The sequence below is a fragment of the Eretmochelys imbricata genome, chromosome 1 (genome assembly GCF_965152235.1).
Source record: "Eretmochelys imbricata isolate rEreImb1 chromosome 1, rEreImb1.hap1, whole genome shotgun sequence".
Taxonomy (NCBI): domain Eukaryota; kingdom Metazoa; phylum Chordata; order Testudines; family Cheloniidae; genus Eretmochelys; species Eretmochelys imbricata.
In genome coordinates this window covers 292,117,910-292,138,475 of record NC_135572.1, presented here as the reverse complement: position 1 = coordinate 292,138,475, position 20,566 = coordinate 292,117,910, and the positions used below count along the sequence as shown (strand labels likewise).

Genomic DNA, 20,566 nt, shown 5'->3' with positions numbered 1-20,566 from the left:
TGATGACTGGCTCCTTAATGCAGCTATATATAATGTGTAGGAAAAAAAGTTGTGTGATCATAGGGGACTTCAACTGGAGTAACATATGCTGGAGGTCTCATGCTGCAAGTCCTAAAACGTCCTTAGAATTTCTAATTATAGATGACAATTTCCTAACTCAAAACATATTGCATCCAACATGGGGAAATTCTACATTAGACCTTGTCTTGATGGATAAAGAGGAACTGAACTAAAAAAATAATGATAACTTGGGTACAAATGATCATGACTTTGATCACATTTATAATGTGCACACAGAATAAAGTCCAAATCAGTGAAATATATACTTGGTTCCAGGGCTTAAATTCTCAGAGATTATTTCCCAGAGCCCCACAGACTCGGGACTCCAGGCTTCAGCTGCGGGGCCGGTGTCTCAGGGCTTTAGCTCCATGGGGGGTGGGCAGTGCCAGGGCTCAGAACTTCAGCCCAGGTGTTTGGGAAGAAGCACCAGGGCTCAAGGCTTCAGATCCATGGGGAGGAGACGCCAAGGCTTGTGGCTTTGGCCCCATGGCAGGCACCAGGGCTCGAGGCTTCAATCCAATGGTAGGTGCTGGGGCTCAGGGCTTTAACCCCGCAGCAGGCACAAGGGCGCTTTAGCCCTGTGGCAGGTTCCAGGGCTCCTGCCTTGCAGGAGATGCCAGGGCTTCTGTGGGTTTGAAAATATTTACTGGACCTCTGCTCCGGTGGGCTCCGGCTGAATTTAAGCCCTGCTTGGTGCTTTAAAAGGACCAGTTTCACAAACATGAAAACAATTATGAGCCAAATCAGCTGGTAGGAAGAATTTGATCAGAAAAATGTGAATGATTATTGGGAATTGTGTAAGAACACTTTACTAGCTCCCCAAAAAGTCAAAATCAAGCCAGAAGGCTATATTAGATTAAAAAGCCAGCCCAGTTTAGAGAGGAAGTGAAGACAGCTATAAGAAATAAAAAATAATAATAAATGGAAAAAAGGGGACATTGATAGCTTCTGATTTATATTCATAACTAGGAATTATAGAAATTGATAAGGGAAGCAAAGGGAACAAGGAGAACTCTATGGCTGGCAGAGTTAAGGACAATAAGAAGGAATTTTTAAGTATATTAGAAACAAAAAGAATCCTGACAATGATATCAGTCCATTACTATATTGAAAAGGTAGAATTATCAATAATGCAAAAAAGGCAGAAGTGTTAAAAAAAATTCCCTACTGCATTTGGGGAAAAAAGATGATGCTGTTATATCATATGGCAACCCCCTCTTTCTGTTCCAAACTCAGGAGGATGTATTTTAAAGAATCCTTATTGAGGTTACAGGGACAAACCATCCCAATGTGTAGAAAGAATAGTAAATATGGCAGGTGACCAGCTTGGCTTAACAGTGAAATCCTTGCTTATCTTAAACACAAAAAAGAAGCTTGCAAGAAGTGGAAGATTGGACAAATGACCAGGGAAGAGTATAAAAATATTGCTCGGGCATGCAGGAGTGAAATCAGGAAGGCCAAATCACACCTGGAGTTGCAGCTAGCAAGAGATGTTAAGAGTAACAAGAAGGGTTTCTTCAGGTATGTTAGCAACAAGAAGAAAGACAAGGAAAGCGTGGGCCCCTAAATGAATGAGGGAGGCAACCTAGTGAGAGAGGATGTGGAAAAAGCTAATGTACTCAATGCTTTTTTTGCCTCTATCTTCACGAACAAGGTCAGCTCCCAGCCTACTGTACTGGGCAGCACAGCATGGGGAGGAGGTGACCAGCCCTCTGTGGAGAAAGAAGTGGTTCAGGACTATTTAGAAAAGCTGGACGAGCTCAAGTCCATGGGGCCGGATGCGCTGCATCCGAGAGTGCTAAAGGAGTTGGTGGATGTGATTGCAGAGCCATTGGCCATTATCTTTGAAAACTCGTGGTGATTGGGGGAAGTCCTGGACGACTGGAAAAAGGCTAATGTAGTGCCCATCTTTAAAAAAGGGAAGAAGGAGGATCCTGGGAACTACAGGCCAGGCCAGGAAGGGTCGGTCCTCGGGGTGGTTTTGTTCAGTATCTTCATTAATGATCTGGAGGATGGCGTGGATTGCACCCTCAGCAAGTTTGCAGATGACACTAAACTGGGAGGAGAGGTAGATACGCTGGAGGGTAGGGATAGGATACAGAGAGACCTAGACAAATTAGAGGATTGGGCCAAAAGAAATCTGATGAGGTTCAACAAGGACAAGTGCAGAGTCCTGCACTTAGGACAGAAGAATCCCATGCACCGCTACAGAGTAGGGACCGAATGGCTAGGCAGCAGTTCTGCAGAAAAGGACCTAGGGGTTACAGTGAACGAGAAGCTGGATATGAGTCAATAGTGTGTCCTTGTTGCCAAGAAGGCCAATGGCATTTTGGGGTGTATATGTAGGGGCATTGCCAGCAGATCGAGATCATTCCCCTCTATTTGACATTGGTGAGGCCTCATCTAGAGTACTGTGTCCAGTTTTGGGCCCCACACTACAAGAAGGATGTGAAAAAATTGGAAAGCGTCCAGCGGAGGGCAACAAAAATTATTAGGGGACTGGAACACATGACTTATGAGGAGAGGCTGAGGGAACTGGGATTGTTTAGTCTGTGGAAGAGAAGAATGAGGGGGGATTTGATAGCTGCTTTCAACTACGTGAAAGGGGGTTCCAAAGAGGATGGCTCTAGACTGTTCTCAGTGGTAGCAGATGACAGAACGAGGAGTAATGGTCTCAAGTTGCAGTGGGGGAGGTTTAGGTTGGATATTAGGAAAAACTTTTTCACTAGGAGTGTGGTGAAACACTGGAATGCGTTACCTAGGGAGGTGGTGGAATCTTCTTCCTTATATATTTTTAAGGTCAGGCTTGACAAAGCCCTGGCTGGGATGATTTAGTTGGGGATTGGTCCTGCTTTGAGCAGGGGGTTGGACTAGATGACCTCCTGAGGTCCCTTCCAACCCTGATATTCTATGATTCTACGATTCTAAAACAGCAGTTACTAAAGTTTGACATTTTAAAATCAGCAGGTCTGGATAACTTGTGTCCAAGAGTTTTAAAAGAGCTGACATTTAAAAAGGGTAAATGGGATGACCTGGTTAATTATAGGCCCGTCAATCTGACTTCCATCCAAGGCAAGATGATGGAGCTGTTGATATGGGATTTGATTAATAAAGAATTAAAAGAGGGTAATATAATTAATGCCAGTCAATATAGGTTTATGGAAAAAAGATGCTGTCAAACTATTTTGATACATTTTTAATGAGATCATAAGTTGGGGTGATACAGGTAATAGTGTTGAGTTAATATACTTAGACTTCTGTAAGGCATCTTGGAACATTTTGATTTAAAAAAATAGAATAATATAAAATTGACAGGGCATACATTAAATGGATTAAAAGTTGGCTAATTGATAGGTCTCAAAATGTAATTGTAAATGGGCAATCATCATTAAATGGGCATGTTTCTAATGGGGTCCCATAGGGATCAGTTCCTGGTCCTGTACTATTTAACATTTTTAGTAATGACCTGGAAGAAAACATAAAATCATCAGTGATAAATTTGCAGATGACACAAAAATTGGGAGACAGGTAAATAATAAAGAGAACAGGTCAGTTGCACAGAGCGATCTGGATCACTTGTTAAGCTGGGCGCAAGCAAACAATATGCATTTTAATATGACTAAATGTAAACGTATATATCTTGGAACAAAGAACATTGGCCATACTTACAGGGTGGGGTACTCTATCCTAGGAAGCAGTGAGTCTGAAAAGGATTTGGAGGTTGTGGTGGACAAGCAGTTGAACATGAGCTTGCAATGCAATGCTATAGCCAAAAGGGCTAATAGTCCTTGGATGCATAAACAAGTGAACCTGGAGTTGAGGTATAGAGACGTTATTTTACTGCTGTATTTGGCACTGGTGCGACAGCTGCTGGAATCTTGTGTCCAGTTCTGGTTTGTACAATTCAAAAAGGATGTTGGTAAATTAGAGTTCAGAGAAGAGCCACAAGAACGAATAAAGGATTGGAAAATATGCCTTATGGTGATAGACTGAAGGAGCTCAATCTACTTAGCTTAACAAAGAGAAGGTTAAGGGGTGACTTGATCACAGTCTGTAAACACTTACATGAGGCACAAATGCTTAATGATGGTCTCTTCAATCTAGCAGACAAAGGTATCAGATCTGATGGCTGGAAGTTGAAGCTAGACAAATTCAGACCAGCACTGAGGCATAATTTTTTAACAGTGAAGGCAACTAACCATTGGAACAACTTACCAAGAGCTGTTATGGATTCTCCATCACTGACAATTTTTAAATAAATCTTGGATGTTTGTCTAAAAGATCTGCTTTAATTCAAACAGGAATGAATTCAGGGAAGTTCTATGGCCTGTGATACACAGGAAACCTGTCTGATGATCACAGTGGTCCCTTATGGCTTTGTTATCTATGAATCTGTATGCTGAGTTAGAAGGCTAATGTATGTGCCCTTGTAGTTATATGGTACATTTGCGAGCTAGGAAGCTATAAGACTATACTTTTACACACCTATGGAGTTGTGATGGATGGGTTCAGGAAAGGAGTGAAATTCTGGAAATGCCGTCCAAGGGAGGCAGTGGAGGCAAAAGACCTATCTGGCTTCAAGATTAAGCTTGATAAGTTTATGGAGGAGATGGTATGATGGGATAACATGATTTTGGCAATTAATTGATCTTTGACTATTCGTGGTAAATTGGCCCAGTGGCCTGTGATGGGATGTTAGATGGGGTGGGATCTGAGTTACTACAGAGAATTCTTTCCTGGGTATCTGGTTGGTGAGTCTTGCCCACATGCTCAGGGTTCAGCTGATTGCCATATTTGGGGTTGGGAAGGAATTTTCCTCCAGGGCAGATTGGAAGAGGCCCTGGGGGTTTTTCGCCTTTCTCTGCAGCATGGGGCACGGGTCACTTGCTGGAGGATTCTCTGCACCTTGAAGTCTTTAAACCATGATTTGAGGACTTCAGTAGCTCAGACATAGGTGAGAGGTTTATTGCAGGAGTGGGTGGGTGAGATTCTGTGGCCTGCGTTGTGCAGGAGGTCAGACTAGATGATCATGATGATCCCTTCTGACCTTAAAGTCTATGAGTCTATGAGTTCCAGGCATATGCTATGCTACCAGAAATTTTACCAATTCAATATATGATTTTGGAAGTTATCACTGAAGGGAAAACTTTGAAGATAAGTGTAATTCACCAAAAGTTCGTAATTGTTATACTTTTTTGGAGTTTTACAGGAATTAAAGTAGTAATGTCCTATATCCCTTTTCATTACTTTGAATCTCCTTAATAATGCAATGCTCTCTGGGTTGCTTTTTTAGAATCCCACTAAACGTCAGAGATGTCGTTTACTGTACAGGAGTTTCACTAATGGATGAAGATGTATGGGAGTTCATTTGGATGAAATTCCATTCTACCACAGCAGTATCTGAGAAGAAAATATTGTTAGAAGCCTTAACTTGCAGTGATGATAGAAACTTGTTAAACAGGTGGAAATATCTATTTATGTGTTTCTGATTCTTTGTCATTGGTAACTGTTGCAGTAATGATATTGCTTCCCCATCTCAGCATTTATCTGTAAATGAGAGAGCCTATTTTTAGAGCACAGAATCACTTTCTAGTTAGAGGGTCACATAGTTTTGTACTGAGACCCTTGCAAATGAATGAATTTTTCATGATTTCACTTCAAAACCATAAATAGGGCCAGGTTCACTTAGCCAACTTTTTGATCAACATGGTCTCAGTGTAGAGTTCATAAAGATACATGCCGTCAAAAGCATTTCACATGATCTCAGCTTTTGTTGAAAATATTCCATGCACCTGCAATTATACTTAAATATCTTCCTACTTCTAGAGAACTCACAATCCAGTTGCAAGACTGAAGATTTTTTTTTTTATTCAAAAGTACGTGTGGTCTTTGGACTCTCACAAATAAAAATCAGAGCTCTCCTGGCAATTTAAATAAATCTTTTAGCAATCTCTGGTCTTTGCTGTTTCATTTTTAGATGATGAGCTTTATGGATCTTATTGGCAAAAACTAAACAGTTTTTTTTTCCCTTGACTCATTCCTAAAGGCTTCTGAACCTGTCTCTCAATTCAGAAATTGTCCTGGATCAAGATGCAATTGATGTCATAATCCACGTAGCTCGAAATCCACATGGCAGGGATCTTGCTTGGAAGTTTTTCAGAGAAAAATGGAAAATACTAAATGCCAGGTAGAGATAATAGTTATTTGGAGTGTCTTATTTTGTATATGTCTCTAGATACTTTAACTATCCATTTCTATGTCTAATCTACTCTCCTGTTCTATATCTCTCTATCTATCTTTCTAATGCATAGATGTATGTGTAAAATACATTTTATATAGACTTAAAGCTATTCATAGATGTATCTGTCTATGTATATCATCTATATATTTGCCCATTACTGTATTGTCTTTTTGATGATATGTGCTGTATATATGTCAAATCCAACAGTCCTGTTCTTACTTAGACAATGAAAACCTCCCAGTGGGAGTTTTGCCTGAGTTAGATCTGATTGAAAAATCTGCTTTAGAACATGGGAGCAGGACAGTGGAGAGAACCCTTTTTAAATGCCCCAATTTTTATGGAATGGAGGGGTGTCGAGTACAATGGGACATCTTTCACCTTCCCTCCAACTTTGCGATAGCTTTACACACAATCTTCACTCACTGAAGGGCCAGCCTTTTGGATGGAGGGTATACCTGGCCAAGAGGGAGGGGGAGACCTTTGGAAAGCCACTCTCTGGGGTGTGCTGTGCCCCATTGCTGCAACTGTTTCCCTGTGTAATATAATTTGGACTCTTTGCAACATTACTCAGAATCCCCATCCAGGCTCTTAAAACTCACCTGAGGGGGATTTTGATCTAGATGCAGGTAGGGAACTAATTGGAGATATTTTTGGTTCTTTTTGGATGTCGCCAAGACCAGCAGGATTTCACTGCATATTACTGGACACAACCAGGTTAAGAGAGCCCACACCTCATGTCTGCTCTGTGGACAGTCAAACCCATCAAAACCACCACCATATCGATAAGAGGATTTGTTGGAAATGCCGTGTTAGTGAATCTTTCTCAAAGAGTGTAGAATTTGTCCTTATGTTTGCTGTCCATGATGCTTTGGTTAGGATTTTGGGGGCTAGCAGATTTTATGGGAGTTCAGTTCAATTGGGAAACTTGGCTTTGAGCAGAAATTTGGTTTTGGAGGTTTTAGTACAGGAGCAAACTTTTTAAAACAAAGACCCCCCAAGCTCATTTGTTTCCTATGGGACCCACCACCATGGTATCCTTACAGGCAGTAAGGAACTTAGCCTCACAATGCACCTGTGAGGTCGGGAACTTTATTATCTCACTTTTGATGGGGAAATGGCAAAGGGCCCTGTTCGTGACTCAGGGCCAGCTTTGTATTACGCCAGTCTTGGGGCTACTCAATATTGTGCTGGTCCCCAAATACAAATTAGGTCTTGTCTACACAAACATTTAGTTTGCAGCAAATTGGGGCATGAATCTACTTGTACTATCCTGGCACACTCTGTGAACCCTGCTGACATGAATTAACTGTTCATTAATGCACTTTGATCTAGTCCTCTTTGAAACAGGACCAGATGAAAGCATTTCAGTGAACTGTTTAATGTATGTCAGCAGGGTGCACATGGACAGAGTGTGGCAGGTTAGTGTGGGGTAGATTCACTAGAGTAATACATAGAGCTCTTATTGCATAATCCTGATAGACTGAAATGACTCCAACATGTCATGCATATAAATTTTGTAACAGGCAATTAAAACCTTCCATGAAACGTTTAAAGCATCATAAAAACTATGCAGTGAAGGACCCAAGATCTGACACTGCAGAGGAATGTATGATAGTGATCTTAAATTTGTGTGGTACTAGGACCTTTTAAAAATGTGAGTTCAATTGCACAATGGGTTGTGCAATATTTCATTGCAGACATTTAATCAAGGCAACATACTGCCCCGAGAGATCCTTTTTCACAATGTTTATTTTGTCATTACTAGATATGTCATTTTATTAAATATTTTGATAATCTCTATGGTATTTTCCATTGAATTGATTATGAAATGCTTAACATTTTGATACAGTAATATGAGGTATCTGAGGACAATTAAATGATGCTAAAAGTTCCTTTTCTATGACTATGCAATACTGTGTGTCATTTGGATGAAACAACAGCACCAATATATTATTCTTTCATGACATTTAAAAGTATATTTGTCACACCCCTCAACCAATGAGTAAAATTGTCAAAAGTGCTTAATCCTATTTTCAAAGGTGATGTCGGTATTGAGAAACCTATCCTAAGTCTCACTACAAATTAAGGGGGGTTAGGACCCTAAATTCCCAATTCACTTTAGAAAATGGGACTCGGGATCCTTAGACAATTTTGAAAATTTTACCCAACATCCGAAAATAGCAATCCCTACATTCCTTGCTATGGGCCAGATTCTTCTCTGCCTTCTGATTTCATTTGCTTCTGTCCAAAGTAGGCGGGAAATACGACTACACAAACTTGATAGTATTATACACCCGCTTTGCACAGGTGAAATAGCTAGAAAAGTTGCAAGGTATTAGAAAATCAGGGTCTATAAATAAAGGAGCAGGAGAAGACTCCCACCATTCCTAGATGAACTGCTTCTGTGAGGCAGACACTCTTGTTTGCTGGTTGTGTAATGTCATTACTGTTTTCTGTGACAGTTTGTCAAGGTCAGTAGTTGAAAGAGCAGGTTCTTTTCCACAGTAAACAGTGCAGTAATTCACAAGGCCTAGTTTTCAAGGAAAAAATAAATTTTACTACTTGTTTACACTGTGGAAACAGTGCAGGCTGCTTGAAAAATAAAATCTCTGCAATCTTTTCATGAGGTCGCTTCTGTGAAGTGGACTAGTAACCTTGTCAAAAGGCCCCATCAAGAGGTGCATCCAGTTTTCCAAACAATCAATTATGAGGCTGAGTTGCGAAGGTAACAATAGAGTGCTTCGTTTGAAAGCCTAAACATGCTTAAAGGATCATGAAATCCATATGTCTTCCCATAAGAAACATTTGCCTCTGGATGTCTGTGTATGTAAGTGTGACTGAAGCTTTGGAAAAAGAGATGTGCTTGCTGAAATAACCATGAATAATTTTGTTATTAGTGAACAGGGAGTAGGAATTTTGTTGTTTGCAACACTGTTCCTTACACAGAAGTTCCAGGTAATAAGCAAAGGAATTTACCCCTCAACACAGCAAGTTCTTTTTCAGGCTTTTACATTTATTTAAATAGAGCTTTCATTTTTTTTGAAAGACTCTCTGGCTTTCACTATCTGCAAGGTGAAGAGTAATTAATTTTAGTATAAGGTTGATATAAACAGAAAAGAAGCCTGTGGTTGTGCTAGAACTTTTGAATTTGAAGTTGAAGTTGGTTCTCCAAATCTGTTTGGAGAAAGCAAATGTGTGAGCCCAATTCTGCCCTCAGATAAACCCATATGTGTGCACATACTGTATGTGAGGGCAGATGTGGGTTCTTTAGATACAATTATGTCCAGATGGAGGTAGGTGAATTAGGTGGTGTTTGAAGGACTAGTTCACTGTAGTTTTCATCAGATGATTGTTGCTATGTTGAATGATAAAATACTGCTTGGCTACTCTTAGAATGCAGCTTCACATCGCAGAGATTTTACAGAGATTCTTTCATGTGTAATGCAAAAACCCAGGAGCAATCCTTTTACTTGGTTTATCTTTAGCCTAACGGATGTAGATTTTTTTTAATTGGGTACACTAGAACTTTCAGACAAGCAGTGGAATGAGTGGTGTTTTAATAACCGCTTTCAAAGTAAGTGAATGTGGAATCGCACAGTTCAGTGAAGTACAATATATTCAGCAACAATAGCAAGATGCAAATTTCGCTTTCGACACCCAGCATCCAAGACATCATATTTTCATTGACTGGTGTGATACAGGAGGGCCAGGGAGCTGTGGGAGAGTGCTAGAGGGGAAATATATAAGCTCAAGGCTAATTAAGGTGTGGTTCCCTGTAGACTAGGGAAGGTGGCTACAGGTTAATTGGAGCACCTGCAGTCAATTTAAGGCCCTGTTAGGAACCTAATAAACCCCCCTCCTTCAGGCAGACAGAGGAAGAGGAGGAAGGAGAGAGGACTGGAGCTTGGACGTGTGCTGTGAGACTGGGAAAATCAGAGAACTGAAGTAAGGGGGACACTGCCAAGTAGGGGAGAGAGACTCCCTTCCCCAGCATCTAAGGACTGCAGGTACCCAACCCAAGGGGGAAGAGGATAAGAACCAGCAGGGGTTGAGAGGGGCTGGGGCTCGGAGTGAGGAGCAAACCCAGACCCCTCCCCCACTTCCCTCCTTTACCACCTTCCTGGGCCACTAGCAGGGCCATCGATGCCCCAAGAACAGGGGCAAGGTGAAGCATCTTAGCTCTCCACCAAGAAAAGCACAGGACCCACCAGGCTAACATTGGCCATCTTGTCACACATGGTGTAAGAAGTGGGATTTTTCTGCCATGAACATAGTCCAGGGGGGTCACAACCACCCTGTCTCAAAATGGAGGATGTGTTCAAAGCACTGTTGTAAGCACTGCTGCCCAGCAGGAGGCTACCCGGGTCCAGGCAGCTGCCCAACAGGAGGCCATGCAGCTGCAGCAAGAGACCAATCGCCTGCTGATGACCCAGGCCACCCAAGATCGGGCCTTGCTGCAGGAACTAGTGAACCAGGTGAAGGCCCTTATGGAGAGAAGCCGTGGGTATGATGGGACGTAGACCATACGGGCCAGCTACTGTCTGCAGAAAATTACCTGGGAGTATGATGTGGAGGCATGCCTCCTGGCCTTTGAGAAGACAGCCCTGCGGGAGGCCTGGCCCCAAGACCAGTGGTCAGGCATCCTTGCCCCATTTTTGTGCGGGGAGGCCCAGAAGGCCTACTATGATATGACCACAGAGGAGGCGGCAGATTACTCCCGACTGAAGGCAGAGATCCTGGCCAGGGCAGAGGTAACGACAGCCTTGCAAGCCCAGAGGTTCCATGAATGGCAGTACTGCGAAGACAAGACACCACGATCACAACTATTTGACCTAATTCACCTAGCCCGGAAGTGGTTACACCCGGAGGCTCTCAGCTCAGAGAAAATGATGGAGGTCCTGGTGCTGGACCACTATATGAGGGGACTACCCTCGGGCCTCTGAGCCTGGGTAGGCCAGCATGATGGCTCCACCTATGATGAACTGGTCACCCTTGTCTAGAGACAACTGGCAGCCCATGAACTGTTCGAAACCCCAGAGGTGGAACACGGCATTTCAGGAAACCAGTCCCGACTCCAAGGACCCGGATCATCAAGAATGCCAGGAAAGTCATAGCTGGAAGAACAGGCCCCAAGGAGCAGCTTGAGGCCCCAAGAGGACTTGGGGGTCCAGGGGAGAGAGTTGGGGGAGCGAGTCAGAGGGTCTAAGACACAGGGCAACCTCTGGGATGAGATATCACCGTTATGAGTGTGGGGAGTTGGGGCATGTAGCAGCCCGGTGCCCCAATAGGGAGGAGCCCATGCAATGTAATCTGGGGGATCTCGAGGACCAATGTGGACTAATCAGCTTGGTGGGGGGTGCAACGGCCCCACATGAGTACACCAGGCCGGTAAAAATGAATGGCATCCAGACCATAGCTTTGGTGGACTCTGGGAGTGCTGTCACATTGGTCTCAGGGAGGTTAGTGGGGCAAGGCCAACTGAGCCAGGCCAAAAGCACTGGAGTGACATGTGTCCACGGCACAGTAAATTTCTACCCCACAATTCCAATACAGATTGAGATCCAGGGAAACACTACCAAGATGACTGCAGGGGTGGTCCCCACGCTCCCCTATCCGTCTTAATTGGCAGGGACTTTCCTGGGTTCGAGAGCTTACTCCCTCCATCAAGTTAGGGGAGGGAAGTAAACCCCGAGCAGAGTCTGAGGCGCCCATGGATGACCCTACCACAATTTTTGCTGGGTTTTCCCCAGAGTTATTTTCACCCCCCAGGAAGTCCCGGAAATCTAGACAGGAAAGGAGGGCAGCTAAACAATTGGGAACCAGGATTTTGGCGGCCAACCAAAGAGCTTCCCTGGTTGGGAGAAGGCCCCACCAGGGAATCCACAAGGAAGTACAGACCAGTGGAGACCCAGAGACAGCCCCAGCACGAGCAGAAACACCCCAAGAGAAGGAGGGGAACCCAATCCAATAGAATCAGGCCAGATCGGTCCCGCACGCGACTGTTTTGGGCAGGACCAAGCCGATGACCCATTGTATGCAAACGTGAGGGAGGAGGTAGTAGAAGTAAATGGCGTGCCAATAGAAGGGAAAACCAAAGGCCCAGGGCCATACTATATAATCAATAAGGATCTGTTGTACCGGGTAGTGCCAATACAGGGAGAAGTAATAGAACAGCTCTTGGTGCCATGGAAGCACACAAGGGCCGTATTAGTGTTAGCTCACAGTCATCTGTTTGGCAGACTTCTAGGCGCAGACAAGACCCTGGATAGAGTCCTAAGGAGGTTCTACTGGCCAGGGATACGGGCAGAAGTCCAGCGCTATTGCACCTCTTGCTCAGAGTGCCAGCTGCATAGCCCCCGACCTCAGTTAAGGGCCCCGTTGATACCCTTGCCTATAATTGAAGTCCCTTTTGAAAGGACAGCAATGGATCTAGTGGGCCCCCTAGAAAGAATAGCCGAAGGCCACCAAAGCATACTTGTCATCCTGGACTATGCTACACGGTACCCTGAAGCCATTTCTTGAAGAAATCCCACATCCAAGTCGATCGCAAAAGAACTGGTGCAGGTTTTCGCTAGGGTAGGCATCCCTAAGGAGATCCTGACAGACCAAGGGATTCCCTTCATGTTGAGAGTAATGAAAGACTTACGTACCTTGCTCTGCATCTAAGCCTTGCGGATCTCAGTATATCATCCCCAAATAGATGGTCTGGTTGAGCGATTTAACCGCACTCTGAAGAGCATGATCCGAAAGGTGGTGGCCCAAGACGGAAAAGACTGGGATACCCTCCTACCATACTTGATGTTTGCAGTGCGAGAAGTTCCCCAAGCATCTATTGGATTCTCCCCCTTCTAGCTACTGTATGGATGCCACCCACTGTGGTATATTAGACATCACAAAGGAAGAATGGGAGAACAACCCAACCAGGGAAAGAACGTCATTGCACACGTAACCCAGATGAGAGAAACAAATAGCCCAAGTGACCCCCATAGTACGAGAGCATTTGGAGAAAGCACAAGAGGCCCAATGGACCTACTACAATTGTTGGGCAAAAACACGGAAATTTCAACCAGGAGAACGGGTGCTGGTGCTGGTACCAACAACAGAAAGTAAGTTCCTGGCCAGTTGGCGTGGACCCTGTAAGATCGTGGAAGCCATTGGGGAGTGAATTATAAGGTGAAGCAGCCAGACTGCCGAAGGCCAGAGCAGATATACCACGTCAACTTACTGAAACCCTGGCTCAAACGGGAGACGTGCCTGGCCGTCCTGCCGGCTCCATCCCAGGCAGATGGCCCACAAAGGCAAGTAAAGATATCCCCCAAAATATTCCCAGAACAACAAACAGAGGTCGTCTAAATGGTCCAGCGGAACCAAGATGTGTTCTTCATACAACCAGGCTGTACGATGCTGATCCAACACCACATCGTCAGCTGTCCTGGAGCAAGGGTGATAAAACCATATCACATACCAGAGGCAAAAAGAGAAGTAATTAGGGCTGAAGTAAGGAAAATACTGAAACTTGGGGCAATTGAGGAATCACACAGCCAGTGGTCCAACCCTATTGTCTTGGTCCCCAAGTGTGATGGCAGCCTGAGGTTTTGTAATGACTTCCGGAAGTTAAACAAGGTATCCCAATTCAATGCCTACCCCCTACCATGTATTGATGAGCTGGTGGATCAGCTAGGCAAGGCCTGATACTTGACCACCTTGGACTTGACAAAAGGCTACTGGCAGATCCCCCTGCCTGAGGACACCAAGGAAAAAACAGCTTTCTCTACACCTGATGGCCTTTTCCAATATACCGACCTCCCTTTTGGGCTCCATGGGGCCCCTGTGACTTTCCAACGATTGATGGACAGATTACTTCGACCCCATGCCAAGTATGCTGCCGCCTTTTTAGATGATGTGGTAATCCATAGCCCTGAGTGGGAGACGCACCTGGGAAAAGTGGAAGCGGTACTGGATGCTCTTAGACAGGCTGGCCTCACTGCTAACCCATCTAAATGAGCAATAGGGTTAGCTGAGGCCAGATACCTTAGGTATTTAGTTGGAAGGGGCCTGGTGAAGCCCCAGTTAAACAAAGTGAAGGCAATACAGGAATGGCCTCGCCCGATCCGCAAGAGGCAAGTCAGAGCATTCTTAGGGATAGTAGGGTACTATCGCCGGTTCATCCCTCACTTCGCCAAAAGGGCAGCGCCTCTCACAGTCCTGATAAGAGCTTGGGGCCTGGAGATAGTTAAGTGGACTGAGACGGTAGAGGAAGCTTTCACAGATCTAAGGACGGCCCTTTGCAGCCACCCGGTGCTCATAGTCCCAGATTTCAAAAAGGAATTCATCCTGCAAACAGATGCCTTGGAGGTAGGTCTTGGGGCCGTCCTTTCACAGATGGTGGGGGCTGAGGAGCACCCAATCCTTTACCTTAGCCGAAAGCACCTACCCAGGGAGCAGTGGTACGCTGTAGTAGAAAAGGAATGCCTAGCAGTTAAATGGATCATGGAGATTCTATGGTACTACTTGCTTGGGCGGAGGTTCACCTTTGTGACAGACCATGCCCCACTCCAATGGATGCGCACAAACAAGGAGAAGAATGCACGAGTGACTAGATGGTTTCTATCCCTACAACCTTTCCACTTCTGGATACAGCATAGAGCCGGAAGCCAACACGGCAACGTAGACAGCCTGTCACGACAACATTGTCTCTTGTCCCAAGTAGCCCAACCCTGTGGTGTTGGGGAGGGGGGGATATGTGATACAGGAGGGCCAGGGAGCAGTGGGAGAGTGCAAGAGGGGAAATATATAAGCACAAGGCTAATTAAGGCGTGGTTCTCTGTAGACTAGGGAAGGTGGCTGCAGGTTAATTGGAGCACCTGCAGTCAATTAAGGCCCTGTTAGGAACCTAATAAATCCCCCTGCTTCAGGCAGACAGAGGAAGAGGAGAAAGGAGAGAGGACTGGAGCTTGGAGGTGTGCTGTGAGACTTGGAAAATCAGAGAACTGAAGTAAGGGGGGTCCTGCCCAGTAGGGGAGGGAGACTCCCTTCCCCAGCATCTAAGGACTGCAGGTACCCCACCCAAGGTGGAAGAGGGTAAGAACCCACAGGGGTTGAGAGGGGCTGGGGCTCAGAGTGAGGAGCAAACCCAGACCCCTCCCCTGCTTCCCTCCTTTACCACCTTCCTGGGCCACTAGCCATTAGCCACTAGCCACTAGTGGCCACTAGCCACTAGCCATTCCTGGGCCATTGACACCCCAAGAACAGGGGCAAGGGGTGGCATCTTAGCTCCCCACCAAGAAAAGCTCAGGACCCACCAGACTAACATCGGCCATCTTATCACACGAGTTACTTCTTTTGCAGGGTTATACAGTGTGACAGGGTCAGGACAGATGGCTACAGGAAAGGGATAGAAGGCAGACATATTAGCCCCAGGTTAAGCAGGTCTCTTTTCCCTGGGTAAGATAACAGGGAAGGTTCCACAACAATCAGGAACTTTCTGGAAACAATTAAGGCAGACAGGCTGACTAGAACACCTGCAGCCAATCAAGAAGCTGCCAGTATTAATTAAGACAGGCAGGCTAATCAGGGCACCTGGGTTTAAAAAGGAGCTCACTTCAGTTTATGGTGTGTGTGCAAGGAGCTGGGAGCAAGAGGCGCAAGAAGGTGAGTGTGAGAAGGCATACTGCTGGAAGACTGAGAAGTACAAGCATTATCAGACAACAGAAGGAAGGTCCTGTGGTGAGAATAAAGATGGTGTTGGGAGGAGGCCATGGGGAAGTAGCCCAGGGAGTCGTAGCTGTCACGCAGCTGTTACAGGAGCCACTGTAGACAGCTGCAATCCACAGGGCCCTGGGCTGGAACCCGGAGTAGAGGGTGGGCCTGGGTTCCTTCCATCCCCCCAACTCCCTACTTGATACCGGATGAGTTGACCTGGACTGTCGATTCCACCAGAGGGGAAGGTCTCTGGCCTGTTCCCTGATCCATTAGGTGGATCAGCAGAGACTGCGGGGATTGTTTTTCTTCCTTTTCCCCATGCTGGCCAGTGATGAGGCTAACTGAGTGAATGGCAGATATGAGCCATGAAAGTGGCCAAACTGAGGGCTGCCACGAACCTCTGAGGCGCAGGACCCACCAATAGGCACAGGACCCACCAAGGCAGAGGAGGAACTTTGTCACAACAGGGAAGTTAATTTAGATTAAGTTAAAGTGAGAATATAAAGTGGAATAACTATTGCTGATTAACTCCGTCAAGGGACATTTTTATTCTGGAATAAGAGCATCCGCAGAGAGCTAATCAGGAATAATTAGTCTGCTTTAAATTCACACACTACCTTATACCAGATTAACTTTCATCTTTAAGCAAGCCTTTAAGTACTGGATGTTGACAACCAGATTCAGCTCATTTATGTAACGGCTACTCGTTATGCAAATGAGATGGGTAAGATTGAATGGAAAAGAGAACACAAAACTAAAAGAAAGTACGTTTTAAGGCTTCAGGTGCAAAGGTGCTACATGCCCTTTCCCTAGACTGGCTATTCTTCTGCCTGTCGGCTTTGCAGTCTGTATGGACCAGTTGTTATTACTGAATTTTGAACTGGCTATAGTCCTTGAACGGAAATCTGTGTAATCAAATATTTTCATTCAGTTGATGTTATACTTATGCTAATTTGATATGTGTGGTTTTTTTCTGTCCTTGAAGATACGGAGAAGCATTATTTATGAATTCCAAACTTATCAGTGGAGTCACAGAATTCCTTAATACTGAAGAAGAACTAAATGAGGTAAATATTTCATGCATCTCAGTGCTTGAACTAGTTTTTGTCTTATTTTTTTTTTAACCTTTTAAGTCTTGGGGTCTTAACCCTTTAAGTCTTGCAGTAGCACCAAGATGAAAGCAGATGCAAAGATCATAGGGACTGAAAAATCTTTCTGCTGAATGGGAACTGACAGTGGCTTAGGGAGTTTCTGAGTTACTTTGGGGTTCTCTCACTCAGTATGACCAGGCACTGCAGGACTAGAAGGAGGATCCAGTCATCTAGCAACTCTTGGTGCCTAGCAAGTGACACAGGCCCATCCTGCTACTGGGCAGCAAGAGGGTAATGTTCTGTAGTCTGTTAAACCAGATTGCCAAGGATCCTGGGTGGGGTCTGTGAGTGGAGGGAGATAAAGCAGGCAACTCCTTCTCTGCTGTATGACAGTATTAAACTTATTCTGGTCTTAATGCTGAAGCCACCACTATGCGTTCCCGTTCTATTGCTCTCCCTACAGTTTGTGGCTGTGGAACCAGGTGTGTGACTTTAAACTGGGATTTTTAGCTGTTAAGAAATATTATAGGACTATAAGCTTATATGTAAACTATTTCTCAGCTCTCTGACTTTGGGACAGATGATCATGGCTCAAATTCTGCACAGGGACTAGAACACTACCACAGTACTAGGTGGGCTATGCTGCTGGAGGTGCCATCCATCGGTCAAGATGTTAAACACTGGCCTCTTGTATCCCTTTTAGGTAGATGCTGTAGAGAAAGTTAAAAGCTCCATGTTTTATGATAATAGACAATGTCAATGTTCTGTCTCCTGTTCCTTCACCATCAGTACTTTAAGTATGGGGATAGCTGTTAACCATGGCATTCTGGCCAGATTCTACTTCAGTAATTATATACAGCCTGCCTAAATTAGCCAGATCTTTCATATGAATGTATCCTTCACCTGCCTGTCTGAGGTTGTGTGGTAGTTTTGTGGTGAGCTTAGCAGCTGCCATGTATCATCTCAAATGGATTAAATGATTTGTACACAATGTAATGACGGCTAACCAAGGGCTGGTTACAGCCTTCATGGCTATGCTGTCCTCTTCTGTGCACTCCAGTTTTGACAAACTCAGAACTCAAGGAATAGCCCCAGCTGGCTTCCCAAAGGCCATCCATTTGGGAGTGATATCCATCCATTTGGGAGCCTGTTCTCAATACTGAGACAGCGTGTAAGGGCATACTGCACTCCGGATTCTCACCTCCATAACATTGGTAGGCTGCTCCATTTCCCCTGAGACAAGCTGGCCATGAAAGTATATCAGTAAAAAAGAGTACAAACATAGGGTCTGCTCCTAAAAGATGCTGAGCACCTCCTGTGAGTTGTTCAGCCCCCTCCATAAGCTCTGTTAATGCTAGTGGGAACTGAGGTTGGTGAACGCCTCAGTTGCAGGATCAAACCCTTTAGCTTTAAACAAATGCATAAAATGCTATAGTCTAAGGTCAAGTTTCAATAAATGCATGAAATTTAGCCTCACCAGGAGAGAAACTTTTGCCAACTATTAACACCCTCTTCTAAAAATCAACAATGTGACATATAAGGTTCCCACCAACATGCAGTGCAGGTCACCCTACCATGTCTTTGACTAAATCTAATATTAATCTAAAGAAAATCAGTGCCATTAGCAAAGCAACTCAAATTCTGATGCCACATCTGCTGTAACCCAAATCTGATTGTCATACAAGTCAGAGCTAATACCCATTCTGTTTGCTGACCAAAACCAAAGTTTCCCTGTAACAGAAAATCTTTTTCAGTAGTCCAAAATCTGAGAATAATTAGCAACATACTGCTCTTGATGGGTTCTTCACACTGTAGCTATGGTCAGTAACTTCCTAAATTGATCCACTCTCCTCTAAACAATCAATCTGTACAGCAGTAACATAAGTAGTTCTGCAAGGCTAAGTTAAACATCTATTATAATGTTTAATTAAACCAACCCTCTTTAGAGGCAGCGGAGCTGTTTCAGTTTGACTTTTGCTTATAAAGCTGAACTGGGAGCATTTCCAACACTCCCAATTTAGTTTCTTAAGTAGGAGTAAGACTTCAAAGCAGCCCAGCTGTCTGCAAAGTGTAGCAGCTGGGCTACAAGAGAGAAGGAGGAGATGATATTAATGTGATCCGGCATTGACATGTCAATGTCTTACAGTGCAATTTGAAGCAAGCACATCACACCTAATTGATACAGTCTGCTGTCTTATTGCATTTTGCAGTAAATCTCTCTACATGATATTACATTTACTTCAGCAGTGAATGTAGAGTTTTGTCCTAAATATCTGACTTGTTTACATGCACTGAAAAGACTTCCTCACTTCAGTTCAATTTTAAATTGTTGATTTTAAATTGTATTTCCAGCTGAAGAATTTTATAAAAAGCTACAAAGAAGGAGCTGCCTCCTCTTTCTCTCGAGCTGTGGAAACAGTGGAAGCCAATGTACGGTGGCAAATGCTTTATAAAGAAGAACTATTCCAGTGGCTAAGAAAATCCCTGACACACTAATCTCTGTTTCTAACTAACCATTTAATGGGAAGTTTTGCAAGAGGAGGTGCAATATGTGAAAATCTAAGAGCGTTTGACATTGAAATGGTGAAGACAAGATCAGAATTGCAGGGAGTTTTCTTTCACTGGGCTCTTATTAAAACTGTAAAGGAACTCTTGCAAGAAGAGACGGTCATGAATGCTTGTGAAATCCAGTGCTCAGTGTACATGACCAAACATGATATTAAGTGGTGCATGTAAATGTTACCGTCAGTTTGAAAAAACTTCAAAAAGTATTTTGTGCATGGTTGTATGGTCCCTGCCTGTATTCCAGCATGCTTACTTATAATGACCAAGTTTTGTATGTGAATTCCTGTTACATCAAAGATGGGCATTATGCAAAAGCACAAAGACTATCTATGACAATCAGTGTTGCAATGAACAGAAGGAATGGAAAAAAGGAGAGGGAAGTGTGTAGGGTTCCAAACACAGGGGCGGCATAAGATGTAAAGTCAACCTTACATGATAGATGCCAATCATTTCAGCACTCAGATTGTCTCTTCATGATTACAGAGATGCCAACTCATTTTTGAGTTGCCGGTTGTTATATATGCAGTCTCCCCATTTCCATATTTAAATAACGTGTACATACATTGAGAGATACCACTCACCTAGTACACTGTAATTTCATAAGCTAATTATATTCACTGCTGATCAGTGAAAAAAAAAACATTTTAAAGCTCTAATCGTGAACATATACAATGTTTATGAGGAGAACTTCGCATAGCTGCTTGGACAGAATCCATAAACCACCCCCTCTGAATGATTTTATGAGGCAGTGGTATTCAGGATATGTTACTCAACCTGTGTAGTAATTACACAGCTGCTAATGCACAACTATCATAAATGCTCATCAAACTCAAATGGATATGGGCAAAAGAGGAAAATAACCTGGGTCCATGAACACAAAATTAACCAGTAAAGCTATCTTGCACAT

The 20,566-nt window shown here is 44.1% G+C and overlaps 1 protein-coding gene across 1 annotated transcript in view; it reads left to right on the top strand.

The window, feature by feature from the left end:
- TRHDE (thyrotropin releasing hormone degrading enzyme) overlaps positions 1-19,590 on the top strand; it is a 314,740-nt gene extending 295,150 nt beyond the window's left edge. The window contains exons 16-19 of the mRNA XM_077807737.1: positions 5,354-5,521; positions 6,107-6,247; positions 16,989-17,070; positions 19,447-19,590. Of these exons, the coding sequence (XP_077663863.1) occupies positions 5,354-5,521; positions 6,107-6,247; positions 16,989-17,070; positions 19,447-19,590 (535 nt within the window). The remainder of the gene's footprint in view (positions 1-5,353; positions 5,522-6,106; positions 6,248-16,988; positions 17,071-19,446) is intronic.
- The last annotated feature ends 976 nt before the right edge of the window (positions 19,591-20,566 follow it).